This window comes from Dermacentor silvarum, chromosome 1 (genome assembly GCF_013339745.2).
Source record: "Dermacentor silvarum isolate Dsil-2018 chromosome 1, BIME_Dsil_1.4, whole genome shotgun sequence".
NCBI lineage: Eukaryota > Metazoa > Arthropoda > Arachnida > Ixodida > Ixodidae > Dermacentor > Dermacentor silvarum.
The window spans coordinates 182538464-182562697 of record NC_051154.1 but is presented as its reverse complement, the minus strand read 5'-3'; the positions used below and the strand labels follow the sequence as shown (position 1 = coordinate 182562697).

Sequence of the window (24234 nt, the reverse complement as noted above, 5' to 3'; positions counted from 1 at the left end):
ACGTCACGTGGCCTCCGCTGGCACGCAGCACTTGGAAATCCCTCTAGCTTGCTCCAGAGTAGCCCGAGCATGGCACGGAAATAGAAGGGGGGGGGGGGGGATGAATTACTTGTACTTTAGCATTCAACTAGAATTTCTGTTTATGTGCAGCAGGCGGGGACAGGAATTTCATATGAAATAACCATCTCGCACTTTCATGCGCTTGAACACCAAGAGCTTTTCTCCATTTAAATGTTCGCTGCTGTGATGGGACCCAAAAAGCAGTCAGAGTTATCCATTAGTTAGAGCTATGGGAGTTGGAATTATAGGAACTTCACTGTGCATCTCATGAACACTAGAAACTGGAAGGTAGCAGTTTTTTTGTGCCCTCTGAAGTTGGTTCTATAACAACTGTAAGGTCCTTTTTGAAAACATAGCAGAAGTTAAACCTAAAAGGGAAGACTAGTGTAAAAATTGCAATAATGTAGTTCATTAGCTGCTTCAGATATGGGGTGTTTTCCAAATAGCTGCTCCAAATTGTAAATTTGCCACTTCTAAAATTTTCTTTTCCACCCATTAACCTACTCAAAATTCAAAATATTCTGTTCCAAAACCAAGATATTTCTGCTACAAAAATTCCTCTAAAAGCTGTTTCAGCAATTTCATTACTGAAAGAGCTTTTTCTCTTTAAGCAGTGAACTTTTTCATGCACACTCATAATGCCAAAGCTTTAAAGGCTCACTCCCAAGGGCACTTGGATGCACAACCAAGTATTGAAAAGCCTATTTTTGGTTAAATTCGTGCATTTTACCTGAGTGCCATCGAAATTCAACACATGTTGTAAGGGGAAATGGAGCTGCAGTTAATCAGGCTGCTACAAATTGCTACGTCAAGACCCACCCCTACTTGTTTAAAGGGACCCTGAAGCACTTTTTGAACATAATAAGAAGACATTGCCGATTTATGGACAAGGCTCTTGTGAACATGTGAGTCAAATCTTATTGCACTGCATGGAGCAGGGAATTTATAATTTTGTGTCAAAAACAGTGAAAAGTCACTTACTCACCCCTTTTCAATGTTGTCATGCAGCTACATCGCAAGCAGCCAAGCCCACCAACAGTTATTGGCTGATTTCGTGGTCATGAGAACTTTCTCATTGTATAATGAAATTATATAAATGAAAAGTACACGTCTGCAATCTCAAAAAGATCAAAAAAGTATTTCCATCTTTGCACTTACAGTTACATATGCAAGTTGCGCGTAGCTGCATCTGCTGAGTGTGGCCTCCAAGATCACATCGGTGTGCAGCGTAGCAAAGATAGCTTTCATCGGCGGGTCAATCAGACAACTGCGTGCGCTGATTGGTCTCTGTAAGGCACCCAAGTGCCCATTTTGCATCGAGAGAGCGCCGCAATCGCCTGAACCCGAAGTAGCAACATAAAGGAGGGGAGTGGAAAAAAAACTTAGGTGAAGTGTTGTCCCCTTGCCATCCCTCCTGTGTTGCTTCCAGCGCGCTAGTGGAGACGAAAGGAAAGAGAAAACCACACGCATCGGTGTGATAACTACTGTTAACTCTGCTTATACTTAAAGCATTAGAAAACTTTTTTGTAAGCAGATTCTTGAGGCGATGTCCTTTATTTGTGAGGTCATTCTATAACTACCGTATACACGGAAATATAGGTTGTCCTGGAATATAGGTCGACCCCTGACCTTAACTTGGCCAGATGACAGCTAATCATCATCATCATCAGCCTATATTTATGTCCACTGCAGGACGAAGGCCTCTCCCTGCGATCTCCGATTACCTCTGTATTGTGCTAGCTGATTCCAACTTGCCCCTGCAAATTTCCGAACTTCATCACCCCACCTAGTTTTCTGCCGTCCTCGACTGCGCTTCCCTTCCCTTGGTATCCATTCTGTAACCCTAATGGTCCACCGGTTATCCATCATAAGCATTACATGGCCTGCCCAGCTCCACTTTTTTCTCTTAATGTCAATCAGAATATCGGTTATCCCCGTTTGCTCTCTAATCCACACTGCTCTCTTCCTGTCTCTTAACGTTAAGCCTAACATGTTTCATTCCATCGCTCTTTGTGCGGTTCTTAATTTGTTCTCGAGCTTCCATGTGCGATGGCTCACAATTTATTAAATACTGCTATATAAGACGAGGGGTGACTTTAACTGTTCTTTTGGAAAAAATATTGACCTATATTCCTGTGAGTGTTTTGGGGCCCCTTTAAATGAGAGAAAGAGCTTTAAACAATAAACACAGCCAGGCATAGCTCTTGCTAAATAAAGTGTGGCACCAGCACTCTCACTTTCTGTTATTACTGAGACATGACAGTAAAAATCATGTTTATTTATATATAGCAATATACTATATATGTTTTATATGGCATAAGTAGGGAGTGGTTACAAAGCAATAGCATTAAAAAAAAAGCACAGTGACTTGTGGAAATAGAATAAATATACTCCTGATTATACAATGTTGGCTAATGTTTCACGGTAAAGTTTGTAATTTGGGACGGCTTTTACACCTAGGGGTTTCTTGAACACAATTACAGCAGTAATTTGCATGATTTCGTTGAATGTTCGCGACAAGAGGTTTGTTTAGTTAAAGTACACATGCTTTTGCACATGCTTTGCTCGCTCGTCACGGTCTACTGCAGCTGGCATACAAAATAACTTGTGCGCCATCAGGACAGTGCTACCATTTGTTTACATGCTTCCTTTCTTTGTGTGTGTGCATGTACAGTAAAACCTCGTTAATTCGACCCTTGTTAATTCGGAAAATCGGATCATTCGAACTCGTCCTCTGGTCTTGGCTGGTGTATGCATTATTCAATGCAATCAAACTCTCGTTAATTTGAACGTATTTGGCCGCACATCGGTTAATTTGCACAACTTTCGTAGCTCGGCGAATGAGATGCGCTGCAAATGTGTGACGCAAAAGAGCAAAAACGGTGCAAGCATCCAACCGAAATGAAGCACTGGAGTCCGCATCGCCATAGTCATTAGTGGAAATCATACGTGAATGACAGCAATGCCGGAACGCTTCATGCCTATTTGTGAAATTAAAGCCTTTATTCTTGCGTTTACCACCGCGTTGGCCACGTGCTTTCATAAGTGCGTAAGCGCCATCCATGATCGCATCGATAACGGTCGCAGTTTCTTCCACAGCGGTTGCGGCAAACAGTAGTTTCGTTTTGACTCGGTACGCGTGTCGGCCGCGTGCCTTAAAAAGCTCCGTACTCGCCATTCATAATCGCGTCGATATCGACCGCGGTTTCCTTCACAGTTGTTGCAACGAACAACAGTTTGGTTCCAGCTCGGTGCATTCGTCGGCCGTGTGCCTTCAGCACCGCAAAGTCGCTGTTCATAATTGCGTCGACAGCGGACGCGGTTTCCTCCGCAGCGGTTGCGGCAAACAGTTTCGTTTTGACTCGGTGCAAAGCTGTCAAGGATGAAGAGCACCTACTACATTGTGATGGACAGACGATCTATTGGCGATCAGTTCAGGGGCGAAAAAATAGCGCAGTAGTGCAAAGCGTGTCGCGAATGAAGCCGTGCGCCCCGGCCGTGCTGCGAAGGAAGTCGTGAGGCCTCGATAGCCGCTACGAGAGCCCATAAGTCATGAGATGACGAGAATTAAAGCTTCCACACTGCTTTTGTGCAAAATAGCAACAGGATTTGCTCATTCTTTCACTAAATAAAAGCATGTTGACGTAGTAAGCATTTGCTGATTGTTTTCTGGATACCCTCGATAATTGGACATTCGGTTAATTCGGACATTTTTGTCGGTCCCGTGAAATCCAAATTAACAAGGTTTTACTGTATATGTACTCCTGTGTCTAGTTCTGTTCTGTTTGTATGTTTAGTAATGGTGAAGCACATGCTGTTTTTTGTGTGTGTGTGTGTGTGTGTGTGTGTGCTGAGCAATTTTTGGAAAGCACAGCATTGTCTTTCGTCTTGCCATGCTTGCATTTTAATTTTAGTCATTCCATGTTTTCAATGACAACATCATTTATTCAGTCCATTCAGTTGTTGTAACTGCTTCTTGTACCCTTTATATTTTGCGTTTTGTGTTCTACGTTTGCTTATGTTTTGGATATATTAAGGGAACTATATAACACTACTCAGTACATATGCCTTCTACGAAACTAGATATATCTATCCATATTTGTTTGCCACAAAATGGTACACTCATTTCCAAAAAGAAAACTTAATTAAACCATTTCTTTTTGAAGTTTGTGCCATCATATCTGCTGAATTACAGAATGTCATGCAATGTCATATTATTCTAGAAGTAGGATGCTGCAGCTAGTTAGCACAGCTACTGCTACTGGAGAGGAAAAAAAAAAAAAAAACTGCTGTCAGCTGAGGATGCTGTGTTCACTCATGTTCCTGCTCCGGATCAGTTACTCAGCTAGCACAGTAAGAAATTAGAACAGTGTAGCATGAATGTATTTTCTCTGTGGAGCATAGAAACACTGAACAATTGGTGAATGTTGCCTATATTCAATGTTCTGATTGCTGTCACTCATGTAGCATTGCTTAAGTTTGCCAAAGAAAACATCAGCTTACAAACAACTTTTTTATAGTCTGTGGAGATGTATTGGCACTAGCTCTTGAAGACATTATTCTAACCATGGCCGGTATTTTGTAGCGATGCCTTTCCAATGCTGATGCCTTTTCGCGTTTGGTCATTGGTCAGAGTGACGGCCTGCTCACAATATCAACGGGATCAGCCAGCCGTGAGCGGTGGATAATAAGACTAATATAGAATAAAGCATAACGCATCGCTACAAAATACCGGCCCATGACAAGTGCAGATTCCTTTGTGTGCTCGTCCATGTTTTGGTCTGTTGGGTCTTGTTAAGTTGTTTTGGATTCATGTTTTGGATTCACATCCAGCACATTTGTAACATTTGCGTGGCATAGCGAGCACTGTGCAATGCATCACAATAGGAGTTCTGCTGTGTGCCTTCGCTATGCAGAGGTCAACCTTATGCAACTTATCCACAACAACAGATGCTTTGATGGATAAACAACCTCATGGAACACCGTTATGTTAGGAACCTAGTGAATGTATGCACATGACCAAAAGTGAAACCATACCAGCCACTTGCAACACAATTTTCTGCACTAATTTGTGTTTTTTGTGTTTTGTATGCACCAAGTTTTTTTCTTCTTTTTTTTGGCACTGCTATTGTTTAATAAGCTTCTTGTTGCATATCTTGAATTTTGTTTATTTTGTAAGCCTCAGCCAGTCTGCTTCAATGCTGTCATTTTGTCATTGCCATTTAGTGCTGAGAAAAGTTAGTGGTCTGCAGCTGTACTTGATGCTCATATTGCTTATCACAGCTCTCTTGCTGTCAAGAGCGGTATATCTGTTATCCTTATAGGGTATTCTACAAATCTAGACTGACTTTGTTTTTGTGGTTATAGTCCATTTAATCTGCTTGTGCACATTGATGCTTTAGTAGGCCTGAAGCCGAAACTTAAAATGAATTCAAGAGTGTAATATTGCCTTGTCTGGAGGCAAACCTTTTGCTAAGTTGTAAGCAGAAGCCAATAGGCTTTTCACACTTTATGCCCTGAGCCCTCCAATGAAACCAGCTGTCGTCATGGAATAGCTACCACTAAGCGTCATCAAGGAACAATGATGCATGCTGTTTTGAACTATATGCAAAAGTGAATTTTGCAGCATAATGAAAGTGGTGCAGACATTGTGGGAAAAATACAGCATCCTCTTATCTTAGCTTGATAGTACCTCAAAATATTTGCAACGTAGATGGCAAGTGAAAGACTGTTGTTTTGCTGAAACAGTCAGTCAATTGCCTGCTCCTCCTTCTCCTTTGGAAACATGAAACATGTTTGTCATGGCTCTTGCCCATCACTCTGCTGGGAATCACTGAAGTTTTTAGACCATTTGTAACACAAAAAATCCTTCATACATAGTTGTTGATGACTCTTTAAGATGTCAAATAATAATTGTACATTTATAACGTGTCTGGTCAGCATAACTAGCTAGCACAGGATAGCAGAACTCATGAAATACTTTTTGTTGTTCCCGTGACTAAATAGCATGCCTTACTTTTGTACCATATACAGTTAAACCTAGATATAACGAAATTGACAAATTGCCGGAAAACTTTGTTATAAAGAGGATTTTGTTATGTGCAGGTTTGGCACGAAAATTTGAAAAAGAAACGCTTACTGTATGTACTATCGCTCAAGATTTACTCCCAATACACTAAAGTTGCGATGAACAAAAAAGTCCCAGTTTCGCCCGAAAGGCGATGCATCGATTGCGACAGCAAATCAGCAGACAGCTATACGAAGTAAGGATAGTACAGTCAAACCTCGTTAATACATACCCGCTTAATGCGTAATTGCGGTTTAAACGTAGTCGCGAATATTCTCCCACCCAGCCCCCATTGAACCCCATGCATTGGCTGACCTCTTAAGCCGTAGTCGCTCATTGCCCACCAAACGGTTAGTGCGTACTATTTTTTTTTTGTTCTACACGCACAGGCACAAAATCGGCAACATCAACAGGAAAAGGAGAGTGCCAGCTTGGCGGGCTAGGCCAGCTGCAGCAAGCGGCGGGATCAGGTTTGAATGAAGGCAGGGGGAAAGGTCATGCCCGCGGTGGCAAGATCGCCGGGTCGAGAGATGCAGGCCCGCCTTGCGCATGCTCGCACACGTGCGCTCACTCTCGCCTCGCAGTCGCCGTGAATTCGAGCGCGTCAGGCGCGAGGCCGCCACTTCGCATTCCGTCGCGGCGAGAAGGTGCTTCCGGTTGCTGCTCGCGCAAAAATGACAAAATTTGGGGCGAAATCTCTAGGTTGTAGGCGGGGAAAATTCGTTATTTCAAGGGGGTCCTGCTGCCACTTCGTTATGTAGAGGTCTCAAATACATGTGCTTCTATGGAGTAACAGCGGGTAATAGAAAAACATTGTTATATCCAGGAATTCGTTATATGAAGGTTCGTTGTAAGCAGGTTTAACTGTAGTTGATTAATTTTATAGAAATAGTTGTGTTGCCACTTGCACTTTGTAGCATATTTGGCCTGCACTTATGCATATGCTCTCACTTTTTGTATGTAATGTTAATTGCACGACCAGACATATATTTTAAAGTCGGCTAGTTCTTAGTTTTGCTTTCCAGTGTCAGGCGCCGTCCTTGCTTTGTCAGATTTGAGAGGAGGGTCAGTTTTGTTGATTGCTGTAATGGAATGCATGGTTCTAACTTGGTGATTATAGGTTGCCTCTCCTTGTTGGGTTTCTAACAGGAATGAGCAGTATGGTAATTGGTATGGTAATTCACCATTTTACAAGAGCTGACTTACTAGGTGCTGCTCCTTCACTTTTTTTTTATATGTTTCTGAACAGATACCAACAAAGATAGCTCATTGAAAAAAGGTTCTTACAAGAAACTATTACAAGCATTAAGTTCAAGGCACCAGTCAGTGGAATGTTGTCATTTAGTACCTGCTTTCTTTTTTTAAGTTGACAGCTTTCGAAATAACTGATGCTGGGCTCTGAGACATCTGTTCCATTTTTATTGGATGCAGCTGTTTTTATCCTCACAGCCCAGATAATCTACAGTTATTTTGTATTGTCAGCAATTTTGTGGGGTGTTTTGCAGCCTTCTCACTATTGAACTTCTCTTTTTCTCTCTTATTGATAATCCAAACCTGTCAACTTTTTTGAGGAACTTCCATTTGATTTTCATCAAGGTGAGCGTTGGCTTACTCATTGTTCTATGCCTGCTAATATTGAATTTCATCTGATTCCCTTTTTTTTTTTTTTTAGCTGTTTTATAAACAGCTGTCATATTTCTGTATAGTGATTTTTTGGCGCCTTTTTTTGGCGGGTGGCAGCCCCATTTTGTATGGACTTTTGATTGCACAGCTAATATGGACAACTGGCAATACAGTAACTTAGCTGATATTTTTTTCATTACTCTGGTCAGTAGGCGTTTAGGATGCCATCTTTTAGCCTCGATACTGGTGGCTCACGAGGACATGGTGGTTGTAACTGGATGTTAATGTTGTATATTTGCAGTTTCACGAGTTTTTACTATGGTGAAGACATTAATAACTTGACGGTGTTACTTGTTACTGAATTTAGGACGGACTTTTTTATTGGTAAGCATTTATGACCTGCTGGACTGGAATGCTTTGTTCTAGTGCTTGTGTAGCTATACAATTCATTGAGCTTGCTGCTTGCATTCTCTCTGGAATCCTTTTTGGGGTTAATTCATTGTATTTCTCTTGTCCTGTGTATTATTTTCTCATTGTGGTTTTGATTTGGCCTTACCTTCACTTGTTGCTGTCTCAAAATGATATGGTTGCCTGTTGTTTTTAGATTGCTTTTTAGTTTGGATGTGTTATGGAAACAGTCATGTGACTTTTGTCAAGTGATGTGATGTGACAGTTGCAGCAGTTTTCCTTTGCTCTCTGTTTGCATCTGTCTGGCCTTTACTTTTATTGCTGTTGGTGCTTGTATGCTGACAATTTTCAGAGCTGTGTTTCTTAACCCTTATGTGCGCATTCACTTGGTGTTCATTAGGAGGCACCTACTTTTCATTCTGGCAATATAATTATACGATTTCTGGTTGTGGAAAAACGCGGTAACAATTTCCAATAGGGTTCATTAAATCAACATATTTATCGATGTCGGAAACTTACAGGCATTGCTTTAGATTTACAAAATATGGGTGTGTAATAAAATAGTAAGTCGGTTGACTTCTTGCTGTAAAACTGAGCTAGGAAAACATGAAAGAGACCCAGTAAGCATTCCAGAGATTGGGTAGTGTCCATGCAGATGCTTTTTTTTTTTTTTTTTAAATAAAGCTCTGCATGTTCGTACTGTTTAGGTCATAAAGGCGTGTTCTTTTAATTCATAGGAGCAAACTTGTGCATGATACCTTGTGGTGTAGTATTCTTTCAAAATGGGAACAGTAATGTGAGTACTCTATACTTGTGAGCTGTGTTTTAGTCAGGTGTGTCTGTAGAATAAAAGGAACCATACACTGCAGTAGAGAAGATGAAAGAACAAGTTTGCACACTACAAAGCACTGACTATCAACTATCAGTTATTGTTTCACAATTACTCTAGCTACCTGCTAGAGGTGCTCCATGCTGTGGTTGAAAGGTGAAAGTGATACAAAGAAATTGGGTTATTAGGCACCTGATATATCACATAGTGTGAGAAGCAAAGTGTCACTTATGGTGGATTCATACAGCATTTCACACTACTACTACTAAGTGGTTCGTTATGAGAAAGGAAAGGTTGGCACTATCTTCTGCAGTCCTAAAGGAAATGGGAAAATATTGAGCACCCACATTGCCTTTTCAGCTCCAGAATGACCTTCAATGCTTTGTAAATCTGTGAATGTACACTAGAAAGGTGCTCGTATATTCACAAAGCAACACCATCTAGCCTTTGTGACCTGTTTAGTGCAAGTAGTAAGCGCTGCACTTCCTGCCTGCGGTAGGACCTGTGTAGGTTATGCAGGCAGATGCCTGAATGAGCTTTTCAAACAATATTATTACAAGTTAATTCTGGTCACATTACCGCACATGTAGGGATTGTGGATAGCAACAGCACATTGAAAAATGTTGAGTGCTTTGCAGAAGTAAGGCAGGTTGACATATGAGTAATAGCAGCCAGTGAGACCAAAATACTAGGTGATTAGCATGTCCTCGTTGTCTCTGTCAGCAAAGGATGTGCTTCTCTGTCACCAATATCACTAATGCAAGCTGGTTGAATGTGCATTGCTCATGCCCACACTTAAGTGAACTTGTCTTCTTTTTGGTGTCCCGTTTTCTCGTCTGCGGTTCGACGTCTTGCATATATATATTCTGTCATAGCAAACATTAAGCATCATTTAAAATTCGATACTCTGTCCTGAGCACACTTGTTCTTTCACCGTGCCTACTGCACTGCATACCCAGGCATGTATGTAACATTAATTACTTCCTCTCTCAGGCATCGTGATTGGGTCACTTGTTCCCTTTGCCAATTAATCACTTTAAACCAGTAGAGAAAGAAATGCAAAGGAAGCAGACCTTGCACTCTTTTTCTTTTTGTGTCTATCTTCACGAAGTGCAGTGCAGGTGCAGTGTTGTGCCTACATGTGCTGTCTCCGGGTCCTGTCTTTCATGTTATTATGGGACCAGTGTCATTTTAGTGTCTTGGTGAGCAGCAGGGTTCATTTTTCCTCCATGTATCATGCTGTGATGTATGCCTACCCCTCCTTCTATGCCATCTTATTGTTTTAGTCATCTAAGGTGGAGGTGCAAGTGCTATGCCCTGATATCAGGGCAAATGTTTTGGTGCGTGTTGATATCTTTGTGTTGTTTTTGAGCAAATTGAAGGTTTGTGTGCTGTTGAGTAGTAGTTGTATAGACAAGCATGGGCTATTTGTTACAAACATATATTTTTTTAATGGTAAGATTACTACATTGAACTGCGTTGTTGTCATTCTAATATGTTGTTAATGACATTGAAGTGTGATAGCGAACTTGCCTTGTGCGCATTTCTCTAAGTAGGGGCTTTGTCAATTTGTTAACATGAGGATAAGATTAGTAGGTTGAATTTCGAGCACTGGAGAAGTACTTGTACCAAATGTTGGAAAATAATGGGATATTTTTTCTGTAATAATGTTGCTTCTTTTGTGCAATAGCTTAAAAAATATTAGCACATTTTTATTGCTAGTTGATTGCTTGGAAAAATAGCAAATTGTATGCATCTATGCTTTCTTTTTCATAACTGTTTACTAACTTATTTTTTGCCACCAACTTCTCTGCTCTTGTACCTGTCCTGGAATTCTGCCTGCATTCCTGGCTCAGCGCAAAGGGTTCCAGAGCAGAGCCCCGAATTGTCCTTCTGAGGAAGGCCAGCCCAAGTCTCGGCATTACGCTCCTTGGTGGCAATGCAGTTGGCATCTTTGTCCACTCGGTGCAAGAGGACTCCCCAGCCAGTGGTCCAGGAGGCCTGCTGCCAGGCGACCAGATATTAGAAGTAAGTTGCTACCTGACGAAATGAACAGCCTTGCTTGCAGTAGTTTTGAAATATGGTAGTTTTTATGTGTCACACTTGGGTTGTCAGCTCACTTCTTTTTCTTATATATATTGGAAGTTGAAATAGCAGCAGCATATGTTGTTGCCTTGCCATTTATTCGCTGAAATTTTCAGCAAGCTGTAAGTAGTGTTGTAAAGTACATGCACTTCATTGAAATTTTGTCGTCCAATGCTGTAACACAAGGCAAGCAGATTCTGACGATGCTCCAGAGCATGCAGCTTGCACTCATATATGCTGCTGTTAAAGGTGGTGCTGGCACATTCTCTAAGCTAAGAAAAACTTATAAAATTAAAATTTGTGGGACACAGGCAAATTTTTTAGGGATACAGGCGCTTTTAGATTAGTTGTGAGGGATGCAGATTGCAATGTGCTTCTACATAATGTGCATCTGAACCTAACTTGCATCTTTTAAAGTATAGTTGTTTGTTGTTGGGGTTGTCATAGCCAGGTCTGTCGTAATAATATGCTAGCAAAGCTCCCAGTCTATACTAGGAGTGTACTAAAGTGAAAAGAGTGTTTTCATTAAATCTGATAATGTATATTTGTGTTCGTTATAAACAAGCTGAGGTTGTTTAAGAAAAAAAAAAGGACAGTAGAGGACATTTTTTTAATGGGGAAATACTTCTTTCATCTTTGGTGTTTTGAAACAGCACAGCCTGAAATATAAAATATTTGTGAAACTTAGGCCTGTATTCACAAACGGAACTTAAGTAGGGCGTTAATAAGTGCGGGAAAAGTACAAGTGTTACGAAAGCTTTAGGAGAGTACTTCAAAAACGACACTTAAGTATCACTTTCGAAAGTAACACTTTTCGAGTCAAGTATGTTGTGTGGTGTCGAGGATACGTAAATAATTTACGTGTACGATCGGTTCAATTGTGAAAAAAATACTTTTTGCCGCAGAGTAATGCGGATATAAATGTTGCATTGCTTGCATGTGCATTCTGCTGAGTAAAATACAAAGAACTACAGTTAAACCTGCTTATAATGAACCTCCATATAACGAATTCCTGGATATAACGAAGTTTTTCGATTCCCCGCCGTTACTCTATAGAAGCACATGTATTTGAGACCTCTACGTAACGAAGTGGCAGCGGGTGACCCCCTCGATGTAACGAATTTTCCCCTCCGACCACCTAGAAATTTCGCCCCAAATTTTGTCATTTTTGCGCGAGCAGCAACCGGGAGCACCTTCTCCGCCGCGATGGAATGCGAAGCGAGCGCACGTGTGCGTGCGTGCGCGTCCCTGCATCCCTCGACCCGGCGATCTTGCCGCCGCGGGCGTGACCTTTCCCCCTCCCTTCATTCAAATCTGATCCTGCCGCTTGCTGCATCTGGCCTAGCCCGCCAAACCGGCACTCTCTCCTTTTCCAGCTGATGTTGCCGACGCACTGGTACACGCTGTGGCACATCAGACTCGATGAGCGCGGACATGCGCTGTCAAATGGTGGCGGCCATTTTCAAACACTTTTAACGTTACTAGAAGCCAGCAGTCACAAGCGACCCAGTCTTGCCGTGTCAGCAAGATCGGCAGCATTCTCTTCCATAGGTAGCCTCATCTCTGTATTTCTTGCTGTTGTCTATCGCTTCAACGCAAACTGAGCGCCGAGAACACACAGCACGCAGAAAGCTACGAGCCGCCGACGCACCTACACTGCTAGACTCTGCCCCAACGCAGATCGCTTTCAAGATACGGCCTGCGCGACCGCGCGCCGCCCCGCTATCCCTCCCCCCTCGCTCCCTCGCCAGTGCCTAGAGCGCAACGGAAGAAGGCGCGCTTCCTCCCTGCTTTTTTTGCGCGCGCGAGGTTTAGACGCAGTCGTCGGCTCCCCTCGCACGTTTTCACTCGCACATACAGCATACGGCGCGCGGCGACTGTGTTATTGCCCTTGGACTTTAGGGTACGGCCACGCTAGCGGCAAAAACACGCAGCAAAAACGCGCGTCAGAAACGCGCGGCAAAAGCGGCAGGAATCGGGGGTCTTGCGGCGTGCCGCGCGAAATGGTTCGAGACCCATTTCTGCGGCAAATGCCGCTTGCCGCGAGATAAAGAACCAATCAAGAGCGACGAGGGTGACGTCACGGAGCCATCACAACCGGAACGCCGCCGGTCGGCGCCGGGTTTTCAATCAACGTCGTCGTCTCTCGCATGAAACAACGAGCGCTCGCGGTGTTGCTCGCTCGTTCGGAGAGCGCGGGAAATCTTATCGCGCTGCCGCGCGGCGAGACGCGCGTGCCACGGTGGCCTCGCGGCAAGGCACTGACGCGCGGCAACTTGCTGTTCACTGCATGACGCGCGCGTTTTTTGCCGCTAGCGTGGCCGTACCCTTATATACGGAATATCTATGAGCCAAAACCAATTTTAGGGCCACAACGCGTCATGGACACCATTTTTATATAGCAAATACGGATCTCAAGGGCCATACTTTTGCTGGCGGAAACCGAAAATATGTCATAGTTGTCGCCCCTGGCACTTTGGGCGGCCAATGCCTTCGTCAAGCCACCAAGCCAAGCGACATGAAAAGTCAAAATGGCCGCTCGGGCCGGCGCGGGGTGGCAGTTCGCAACGTATGATGCGGGAACGGTCCCACAGTTGCGACGCAACAGCGGGGTTACCAATGCATTGAGTTCTATGGGAGCTGTGCCGGGACCGGTCGAAAACGATGTAACAGCCGGGAAAATGCATCCCCCGGGAACGTAACAGCGAGGTTCTACTGTAACACTATACGACGCTACGACGCCATCGTGACGCTCGCTCTTCATTTCCGATGCCTCGCGCTTGTGCGAAACAACACGCGTCCACGCATCCGGTACCTGGTGTGACATTCCGAGGATGAGTGCTTCGACGAAAACGGAAAACGGGTGCGCGTTACAATTGAGGGCGCGTTAGAATAGATTAAATACAGTAAACGTTTATTTTCCGAATTTTCGTGCCGAACCTGCATATAACGAAATCCTCTTTTTAACGAAGTTTTTCGGGAATTTGTCAATTTCGTTATATCCAGGTTTAACTGTATTTGGTTTTAGCGCTTTACTCAAACTCGTCTGACCACAAGTTCACATTGGTTCTCGCAGCCACTGCTGTTGTGTGTGTCGCCGTCCCGACGTTTTTTGGTTTTGTTGCTGAAAACGTGCAGTGTTTGTGCGTAGAGAGTGTGTGCGTGTGTTTTGTGTTTTCAACGCGCGTGGACGATGGAAAAAAAAAGAAAACAAACTTTTCCGAAGAAGAACATGCTGTGCTTCTGAGCTCGTTTAGTGCATTAATTAAATTAATTAAACAGTTATACATTACAAGGTCCCGGTGACAACCTGAAAGGTTCTGGCGCCATAGAATCGCAGTGCGATCAGAAGCTGGAGCAGCGGCGGCACGGGGTGACCGCGTTCGTTGTATACTTCCATGGGACTCTGTCGCGTGTATCGGTATGCATCATCCTCCGTAATATCGTGCACACGTCCGGCGAAATCGGCAAAGTTGGCGAGGCTGCCGTAGCAGTAGGCCATCTTACTGGCTAGGCGAGAGTAGCAAAAGTCGCACTTAAGGTTGCTTTACATAAGTCACTTAAGGCTGTACTTTACTTTCCGGCATTCAAGTGTCATTGAAAGTTTACCTTAAGTACAAGATTTGTCCATGAAACGCGTTAAGCATCGACCAGCTACTTAAGTCATAAGTTAAGGCTAAGTTCCATTTGTGAATATGGGCCTTAGTCTTAACAAATGCTATATAATTGGTAGTGCTTTATATGTTTATACAGAAAAGGCTGTTGGCAATTTTTGCACTTTGATTTTTGCAGGTATATCGGCGTCTAATAACTGTAGCTTGATAGAAATGTTATTGTGATAACGTAGTGCATGGAAAAACTTCTGTTTAGAGGAGCTCGTTATTGGTTATGGCATACATCCTGCTTTTAATGTTCCTTTTTTTTTTTCTTCCCTGATGAGTAGCGAACAAGCAGTGGTGAAAGTTGCATGTTCTTTAGTCCGAATTGTAGAGCATTTCTGTTTTGCTCACAATATCTAAATGTCTTGTCTGGCCCTCTTGTTTGTTTTGCAGTACAATGGCACTGATCTAAGAAATGCTACTGCAGAAGAAGCTGCCTATGAGCTTGCCAGCAACACCGAGAATGTTCATATCGTTGCACAATACAATCCTGAGCGTAAGTAATGTTATGTTTTACTGCTTCTAGTTAGTCCTTGGTGCTGAGAGTGAAAGTGTTTAATAAAACATACTTCCACAAATTGGCACATTTGCCGGTCAAGTAATAACATGTTTATTAGCCTATATTGCTTGGGCATATTAATCTGTTGATTATCAAGGTGAACTGTAACCTGCTGAGAATTTTGTCGTAATTATGTTGGCACATGAAAAATGAATTGGGTCAGGTTTACTTTTTTCATAGAGCTTGAGGCAGCTAAGCAAATCTTTAATATATAGGCAGGCGAAGAACCCTCAATTCTCGGTAAGCTTATACAAGGGCACCTTATGCCTTGGCTGCAACTCAGTGAGGCAGGAAGACAGATTGAATGAAAAAGTTTTAAAAAATCGCCGGTGAAGAGTGGGTGCGAACTTCCCATGACAGAGGCACTGGAAGATGTGTTGGTTCTGTGGTGAGCGTAACTGGCTAGTGATCACAACAATTACATCCCACATGTGACAACTTGTAGACATTAAAGAGCATGTAGGTTAGAGACCATCGAATTTTTTTGTCTACGGCCACTGACAACATCGCCATGTCTCGCAGCCATTGTGTGCGAATTGTGTGTGAAATTTATAAATACAATGTGTAGTAGAACTTTGATGTGTATTCCTCTTATACTTATACAAAGATTTACATTTTTCATAGTAGTATACATAGTGCAAACCACACATGCTTTCTTTACATAACCTGATCATGCTCTCACCTATTAATTATCGTAAATCAGACTCAAATTTGCCCAGATGTCCACTTGCAGCTTTTGAAGTGTGCATTGATAGGTCTCGACACGTTTTTCAAAAGCAATAAGTGTTAGAGTCATCTTGGAGATATACCGGAGCAACTCTGCCCATGGCATGGTGAACTGCAGGGTTTGCCGAGATACAGGAACAGCCTGGTGACTCCTTCTATGTGAAAGCCCTGTTTGACCGGGCCTCAATAGATGGCTCGCTGGCCTTTCACAAGGATGACATCCTGTATGTGGACAATACTATGTACAAAGGGGTGCCTGGCCAATGGCGAGCATGGGTCCTCGATCAGGATGGGCAGAAGCTGAAGTGTGGCTTCATCCCGAGCAAGTACAAGTAAGCTACTTTTGTCTATTTCCCATCCCCTTTCAATTTATTGATGCTGTCATGGGATTGCTCAACATGCAGTTGGTTGCCATTTCGTTATTTTATGTTGTTGAACAGTAGTAGAGTTTCTTTTTTTTTTTAATGATTACCTTTGCATTTGTAACTGTGCCACATACAGTTTTGAACAAAACAGCTCTGTCATTTTGTCACCACCTTTGTATAACAACACAGTACTTACATTGAAAGAAGTATTGAGGAAAGAATCAACATAAGGTTTTTATTACCCGCCATAGTGGCGTAGTGGCGGTGACATTGCGCTGTTAAGCCCGAGGGGCGTGGGATAAAGTCCAGGTCACTGTGACCTTATTTCGATGGGGGTGAAAACAAGAACAACTCTGTACTGTGCATTGGGTGCACGGTGAAGAGCCCCAGGTGGTCAGATATAATCTGGAGTCCCCCACTACGGTGAACCTCATGATCATATTGTGTTTTTGGCACGTAAAAGCCTAGAATTTAATTTTTTAATTTTAAGGTTCTTTACTGTCAGGACTTTACTTTGTTAGCTGTTTGAGGATTGGTTATTTTTGCTAAATGCGCTTGTTTTGTTTTGATATTCATATTGTAGGTTTAAAATCTTCAGAACAACTCAGTTCAAGGGAAATCTTAGTAAACAATTTTATTTAACTGACATTAGAGTAATAAACACTATTTTTTGTTTTTTTTAGAGCGTATGTGGTTGATTACTGAATACTTTATGAATGCACTGCAGAGAATATTTTCCTACAGACATAGCAGAATCCACTTATTTCTACCTTCAATGTAGCTATGAAACAACCAATACAAATGACTATAGTTAAAGTAAAGTGTGGATGCGAGCAACTGCAAATAAACTCAGTGGTTGCACATCCGTCTGAAAAACCAAGTGATTGAGAAGCTTGTGGTAACAATTGGTCTATCAGTAGGGTAGAAACTTTGGCCAGTTTGTGTAGCATAGTTTAAATTCTGGAGGACCAGTGCTTAGAGACGAAGCACACAGAAAAGAGCTGCACACATGTACGATTGCTAGTCAGTGCAATGTTTGTGTTTCGCTCTTTTCTGTGTGCTTCATCTAAGTGCTGGTCCTCCAGAAATTGTCTCTCAGCTTTTGTAGGTCTTGAGAAAAAAAAATGCAGGTGTGGCAGTATCATGTATGCAAGCATCTGCCTGTAAACAGTAATTCATCCCTGTGAGAGAGCTAAGTGAGGGAGTATCTCATGGTAACACTATGGTGGATTAGAAAGTTTACAGGCAAGCATCTGCCTGTAAACAGTAATTCATCCCTGTGAGAGAGCTAAGTGAGGGAGTATCTCATGGTAACACTATGGTGGATTAGAAATTAGATAGAAGTCATTTTTCATGAGCCCTATTTATGGAAAGGGCATGCATGACCATATCAAAATTAGAGAATGTGTGCAGCCATAAATGCAAAATAGTAGAGAAGGTGAAGTATGAATACTTATAGCTGCTTAATGCAAAGTGAAGAGTCGGTTCTGGCAAGAGCTAGGATGCCTAAAGATAATTGAAAACAACTCGCAGAAAGTGGCGGCACCTCTTAAATGGTACTTTGTTCTAAAACAGATGCATTGTTGCAAACGTAGTCGTCACCATACGTTTATATCTTGACTGTTTGGGATTTGCTTGCACCGTTGTATATGTATTGTAGCAACCCTCAGACTGGTAATGATCTGTGTGGTAGTGTTACCTTACGTGCTCTTTTATTTTCAAAGAGTGCTTTACAAAAGCACATTAAAAAGATGTATGACATGAGGTGCATTTCTCTCCATTTTTTTACTGGTGATAGCCAGTTGACAGATCATTCACGAGTCCTCAATCCAGTGGTTTGTCATCAATTTTAATACAGTGTAGACCACTTATAACGTAAGTCGCCGGAGTCGCGAATATCTGCACTATAAGCGGTACCGCACTATAAACCAAAGCAACAATTTTCAAGGCTCGCACATATGCAAAGCATGTGCACCAAGCCACCACGCGTATGCGACAGTCGAGGAATGCGGCTAGAACGTTTGCATTCAATTTACAGTTGAATCTCGTTAATTCGAACCAAATCACGCGGCGGCGCCTCCAACCTGCAAAAGCTTCGGAGAGACCCCTCAATGTCGCACGCGAACAAAAAAAAAAAAAAAAAAACGCGGTGGAAATTTCACTCTCTCTCAAATGGCAAGGTCGCCGATTCTGCGTTGCGCCGGAACATGCGTGTACGTGCCAACGTCTCAGCCACGCTACCGTAGCCACGCGTAGAAAAGGGCAGTGAACCTTTCTTCCTCCTTTATGCTTCCTCTACTTTCTAGTCACGTGTTGACCTTGCACACTGCGGCTACGGCGCAAAGGGAAGCAGCGGCGCTGTCCCAGGCCGGCCAACGAAACTGCCCTCGCCGGCAAGCGCCCGCTTCCCGGTAACGGCAGAAAACAAAACTTCGGGGAGCTGGCGCCAGGCCGGCTGGAGCGGCGGCGCCTGCACGGTGGCGGGCGCGCACGGTGACAGTCGAAAGTGAGGGAGCTATGAGGGAGGGCGAGGGGAGCCACCGAAGCGGCGGAGTTGCCGAGGCGAAATCCGCTTCCCTGCCACCCTTCTCCCTCACATTCCACGGTCTCCACGTGTGCCCTTCGCCGTGCCATGCCGGCGCCGCCCGCTCCCTGAAGTTTTGTTTACTGCCGTTATCGTGAAGTGAGCGTTGGCCGGCATTGGCAGTTATGTGGCTCTCGCTCACTATGCACGCCGCGATATTTCACGACTTGCACTCAAGATTCTGGTTTCAGCCTCACTGGCTGTTCATTCGCACCACGTGCCCTTCTCCTCCACTTCGTCTCTCTTTCTTCCTCGAGCACTCCTTGGGGCACCCGTTTGAGGGGAGCTTTCGCCGTCTCCGCTGACTTCCGTACTCCCAGGCAGCCGCACTGTAACCGGTATTTCGTTTCCCGCAACTGCACTATAAGCGATATGTGTATACATGGAGTGCTATGGGAAAATTAACGGGAGTCTAAAAAGACCGCACTATATCCGGTCCTGCACTATAAGTCGTTACATTATAAGTGGTCTATACTGTATATAATACTGCACGTACAGCGTGTCACGCAAGTAGTGCCGACATACAGCATTGGTAGTGCCTGCTTACTGGATACCATGCCTATCTGTGCAGCCACAGATAGGTGGTGTAGACAGCTGCAGCTTTTATTATTATTATTATTTCTTTTTTCATTTGATACGCATAGTACTGGCCCAAGCCAGTAAATTGATTGGCTGGGGGAAGCATTTATGCTGTAGGCACTCATTTTAAGTAAAGGCATTCAAAGCATGATCCTGCTGCTTTGCCTATCTCTAGCAATTAAAACAAGAAAAGAAAAAGAAAAAAAAACCTTGGGGTGACTCATTATGGTAAATGCATTTACAATTTGTTCTACAATCTACATGTGTGTATTTGAGACTCCTGTAATATTGCTGAAGTTGTAAGAAATTGTTGTACAGTCAACATCTGTGAATTCTACTATCATGGGACCAATGAAATTGATCGAGTTATCTGGGGAGTCGAATGAAACAAGATGCAGGAAAAAACGCCAACACACCTCTGATTCATTTTGTAGTACTGACCCGCCGGGGTGGCTCAGTCAGCTAAGGCGTTGCGCTGCTGAGCACAAGGTAGCGGGATCGAATCCCGGCCACGGCGGCCTCATTTCGATGAAGGCGAAATGCAAGAACGCCCCTGTGCTTGCATTGTAGTGCACGTTACAGGTGGTCAAAATTAATCCGGAGCCCTCTACTATGGCCTGCCTCATAATCTGAACTAGTTTTGGCACGTAAAACCCCAGAAAGAAGAAGAAAATTTTGTAGTACTTTCCCGACTCTAACATGCCCCCAATGAAAACGCGCGCCTGCTTTCTATGTGCCCTAAGTAGAACTCTAATGTAAAAATGACAATAAAACAAAGCAGAAGTATAACTCGCATTTGATTTCCTTAGCAAGAACAATGGGCAAGGGTCTAATATGTGTTGCACAATGGTGGCCTGTTTTCTAAAGTCAGCTTCGCTACACGGTGTTTTAAAGTCAGCTTCGCCGCAATACATCCGTGTTATGCGGTAAAGCATACGAATACCACAAAGGTGGTTTTGATATTGGGTTCGATTGCTCTGTGCAGGCAGTTTTTGGCCCAATTTTCGTGGGGAAAAAAGAAAAAGAAAAAAATAAGGTGCGTGTAAGAATCCGGTAAATACCATAATCAGACATTGTGAGCTATGGTTATTGCTTGAAAATCTTCCTAGGGCAGGCCAGAAGTAAGGATTTTCAACGGGAGATTTCATTTCATTTCATTTTATTACCTTAAAGACCCCCCCATTCGGGGTATTACATAAGGGGTGGTTAATATGTTTACACAAGAAAATGCAGGTGTTACGGTGAAATACAAGTTTGAACAGTTTCCAAAAATTCTGAATGACTTGTGATGGCAGCGGCATTGAAGGGTAGGTCGTTCCAGTCTCTGGCAGCCCGAGGAAAAATGAAGTCTGAAACGTGACAGCTCGTGTGCGAGGATGAGCAACTTGCAGTCGATGGCTGGTGCGCTGTGACATGCGTGAGGATGATGGCGTGATGTAAGGTGGGCGGCTTAGCGAGCTGTAAAAGAATTTGTGATAAAGAGAGAGCGTGGCGATACGGCGACGAAAAGCAAGAGATGTCAAACTAGATTCTGTCTTTAAGCGTGAGATGCTGATGTTATATGAATATGAAGAATGGATGAATCTAGTCGCACGATTCTGAACTGATTCGAGTGCATTGATCATATATGTTTGGTGAGGGTTCCAGATGGCAGTGGCATATTCCAGTTGTGGTCTGACAAATGATTTGTATGCGAGTAGTTTGACGTGCTGCGGTGCTTGACGAAGGTGACGTCTCATGAACCCCAGTGTCCTGTTAGCTGACAAAGTTATGTTAGTCGCATGCGCATTCCAGGAAAGGTTGTGGGACAGGGTTATACCTAAGTATTTATACGCTAGAACTGATTCCACTGGGACGTTTGCGATTGCGTAAGTAGAAAGATAGGGATTACGACGGCGGGAAATTGACATCAGTTTGCATTTGTTAGGGTTCAATGACATTTGCCAATGGTTGCACCAATTTTGCACGTTATTAAGGTCATTCTGCAGAGATGCTTCGTCAGAGATGTTAGTCACAGTTCGATAAATCACACAATCGTCAGCGAACATACGAATAGAACAAGATACATGCAGCGGAAGATCGTTAATGTATATTAGGAAAAGAAGCGGTCCCAAGACTGAACCTTGAGGGACGCCTGAAGTGACAGGGAGGGTTTTGGAGGAGTAGTTATTAACAAGGACGAACTGGGAACGATTTGTTAGGAATTGTTTTATCCACTGTACTACGTGAGGATCTAAGTTCAATTGGGATAATTTTATTAGTAAGCTGTTATGAGGCACTGTGTCAAAAGCTTTAGAGTAGTCCAGAAAGATCACATCGGTTTGAACGTTGTTATCAAGGTTAACGGTGCAGATCATGAAGGAAGATAGCTAGTTGTGTTTCGCATGAAAGCCCCTTACGAAAACTGTGTTGAGAAGGATGAAAGAAGTTTACTGCGTCTAAAAAGTTTATGATATGCGAGTATATGACATGTTCCATGATTTTGCAAGGAACACTAGTTAATGAAATGGGACGGTAGTTTAAGGGAGAGTCTTTGTTACCTGCTTTGAAGACTGGAACGACCTTCCCCACTTTCCAATCACATGGAAAGTGGGGATGACGGGTGTTTAGCGCATTCATTGTCCCCTAAGCTCCACCGAGACTGATGCTGCCTTAACGGGGTTTCTATTGGAGTCATCGTAGGGGTCAGGCACGTGCGTCAAGTTCGAATTATCTGGCGAAGCCAGGATTGAAATAATGAAAGTTTGGGCCCACAAAATGCATGGGTGCTACGGCCGGGATGGAATTAACCAAAAAATTTATTTAACCGGAGTCGAATTGAGTCTATTGTAGCATGTACGCATATAAAATAACTTGCAAAGGGATATTGACACTAGATTTAAATCAAATGATGCTGAAGGTCTACGTTGACACTATTCCGTTGATGTGATAATTTATCATAAGTGCACTTCATGCTATGCTCTACTTTATTTCATACTACAAGAACTATCAACACATCTGGAGTGCTGGCACATACTTTAGTTTGTCTATTGTCACTGCAGGGCAGAAGAGGAGCTGCTAATGAAGCGAAGTCTGCTAGACTTGGAGGAAGGGGGCACTGGGCGAAGGGGTTCCACCTCAACCCGGCGCAGCTTCTTTCGTCGACGGAGGCACCAGCAGCGCTCACGAGAAGATGGCAAAGAACTGGCCTCTTTCTCTGACGTTTCAATCAACAACAGTTGCGGGGGCTCTGCAGGCACCCTCGCTGAGGATGTGCCCCCAACCTACCTACGTGTGGACCGGCTGAACTGTGAGCCCAAATTTTATGTGGCTGTTATTGCCCACATTAATTCATGGTGGCTTTCTTTTGTTGCTGTGCAAAGCTTCCACTGTCAATGCTACAAACTACAGTAGAATCTCGATAAACAGAAATCGCTTAAACGGAACTGCCGCTTAAGCGGAACACCATCCTCATGGTTGGTTGGTTTTGTATTCATACAACCCTTCAGCATTGTCTCCCAGTAAATGGAACTCCTGTTAAATGGAACCAATTTCCCTGGTCCCTTGAGGTTCCATTTAAACAGAGTCCACTGTAGGCCCGAACTTGCAGTACACACGGTCTGTGAAATGAAAGGAAGTGAACTAGCTGAGGAACATCATACCTTCAAATGAGGATAGACTGATGGGCTAGTCGGTACGGCATCATGTGCAGTGTAGTGCAAACGGAACACACAAGGCAACAGAAAGACATTGTTTGTTTGGCTTCATTTTGCAGAAGTGTTTTTGGTTTCTCTGTGCACATTTCTTCCACGTTACATTAAACCGTCACCCCAATGAAATCATGCTTTATTTGAACAATTTCCTGAAGTGAACTGTCACATAGTCCCACTCCAAATGCATTTTAGGTCACAATACTGAAAGCTAGGCAGTGGGCTCTGCCTAATGTGAAGAGCAATTAAGCAAATGTTCGACATCTTGAGTTGCCCAGGCAGCGGCCTAGACCTACACATTCTTCCTCTCCCTCCAGTGATGCATTCATGCACGCCACTGAATGCCCATCCTGATACTTTCCAGCATGGTGCATGATCATGTCCACCACATACGTTAGCCAAGACTTCTGAGATATCATGCGCTATGGCCGGGATCGGCCATGTGTGACATAGAATGTGTGAAACGGGATAGGCTATGGGAAAGTGACAGGGTTGGCAAACTAAGGAAAGCTACCTCCTTGGGCTTGGGCTGTTTGCAGATGCGTGGCACTTGTATGAAGGCTTTAGGCTTTTCTAGTTCAATTTCAGCCTCTACACATGGTGCTTCATTCAGTAAGATTCTTGCGCAAATGTTTGGCTCTCAAGCATAAGTTAGGAAATACCGAGACTGGCGCAAATGCTGTAATGCCTACATTTACTCTGCAACAGAACAGAATGCAGTGGCAGTGATTATGCCCTCACGCATAGACTCAACAACCTTGGCCAGGTGGCACTACTGTGCCAAGCTAAGAGCACCGCCTTTATAAAACAATTTGCATCCGCGGTTGCATTGGTGCTCCATTGATGGTTTGTTTACAATGTGAATGTGTGCTCTTTTCTATTTGCATGTGGGGCTCGTGCTGTATTAGGAATGGTAGTGAATGGACTGGTTGTGAAAAGCCAATGCAAAGTGCGAACTCCTGTGCTGTTTCAAGAACCTGTCTGAAGCAAAGCACCTGTTT

The 24234-nt window shown here is 43.5% G+C and overlaps 1 protein-coding gene across 1 annotated transcript in view; it reads left to right on the top strand.

Annotated features, from left to right (window-relative positions):
* The window catches only part of LOC119436498 (disks large homolog 5-like), a 123146-nt gene that overhangs the window by 75081 nt on the left and 23831 nt on the right, over positions 1-24234 (top strand). The window contains exons 19-22 of the mRNA XM_037703358.2: positions 10844-11015; positions 15125-15227; positions 16135-16348; positions 22586-22833. Of these exons, the coding sequence (XP_037559286.1) occupies positions 10844-11015; positions 15125-15227; positions 16135-16348; positions 22586-22833 (737 nt within the window). The remainder of the gene's footprint in view (positions 1-10843; positions 11016-15124; positions 15228-16134; positions 16349-22585; positions 22834-24234) is intronic.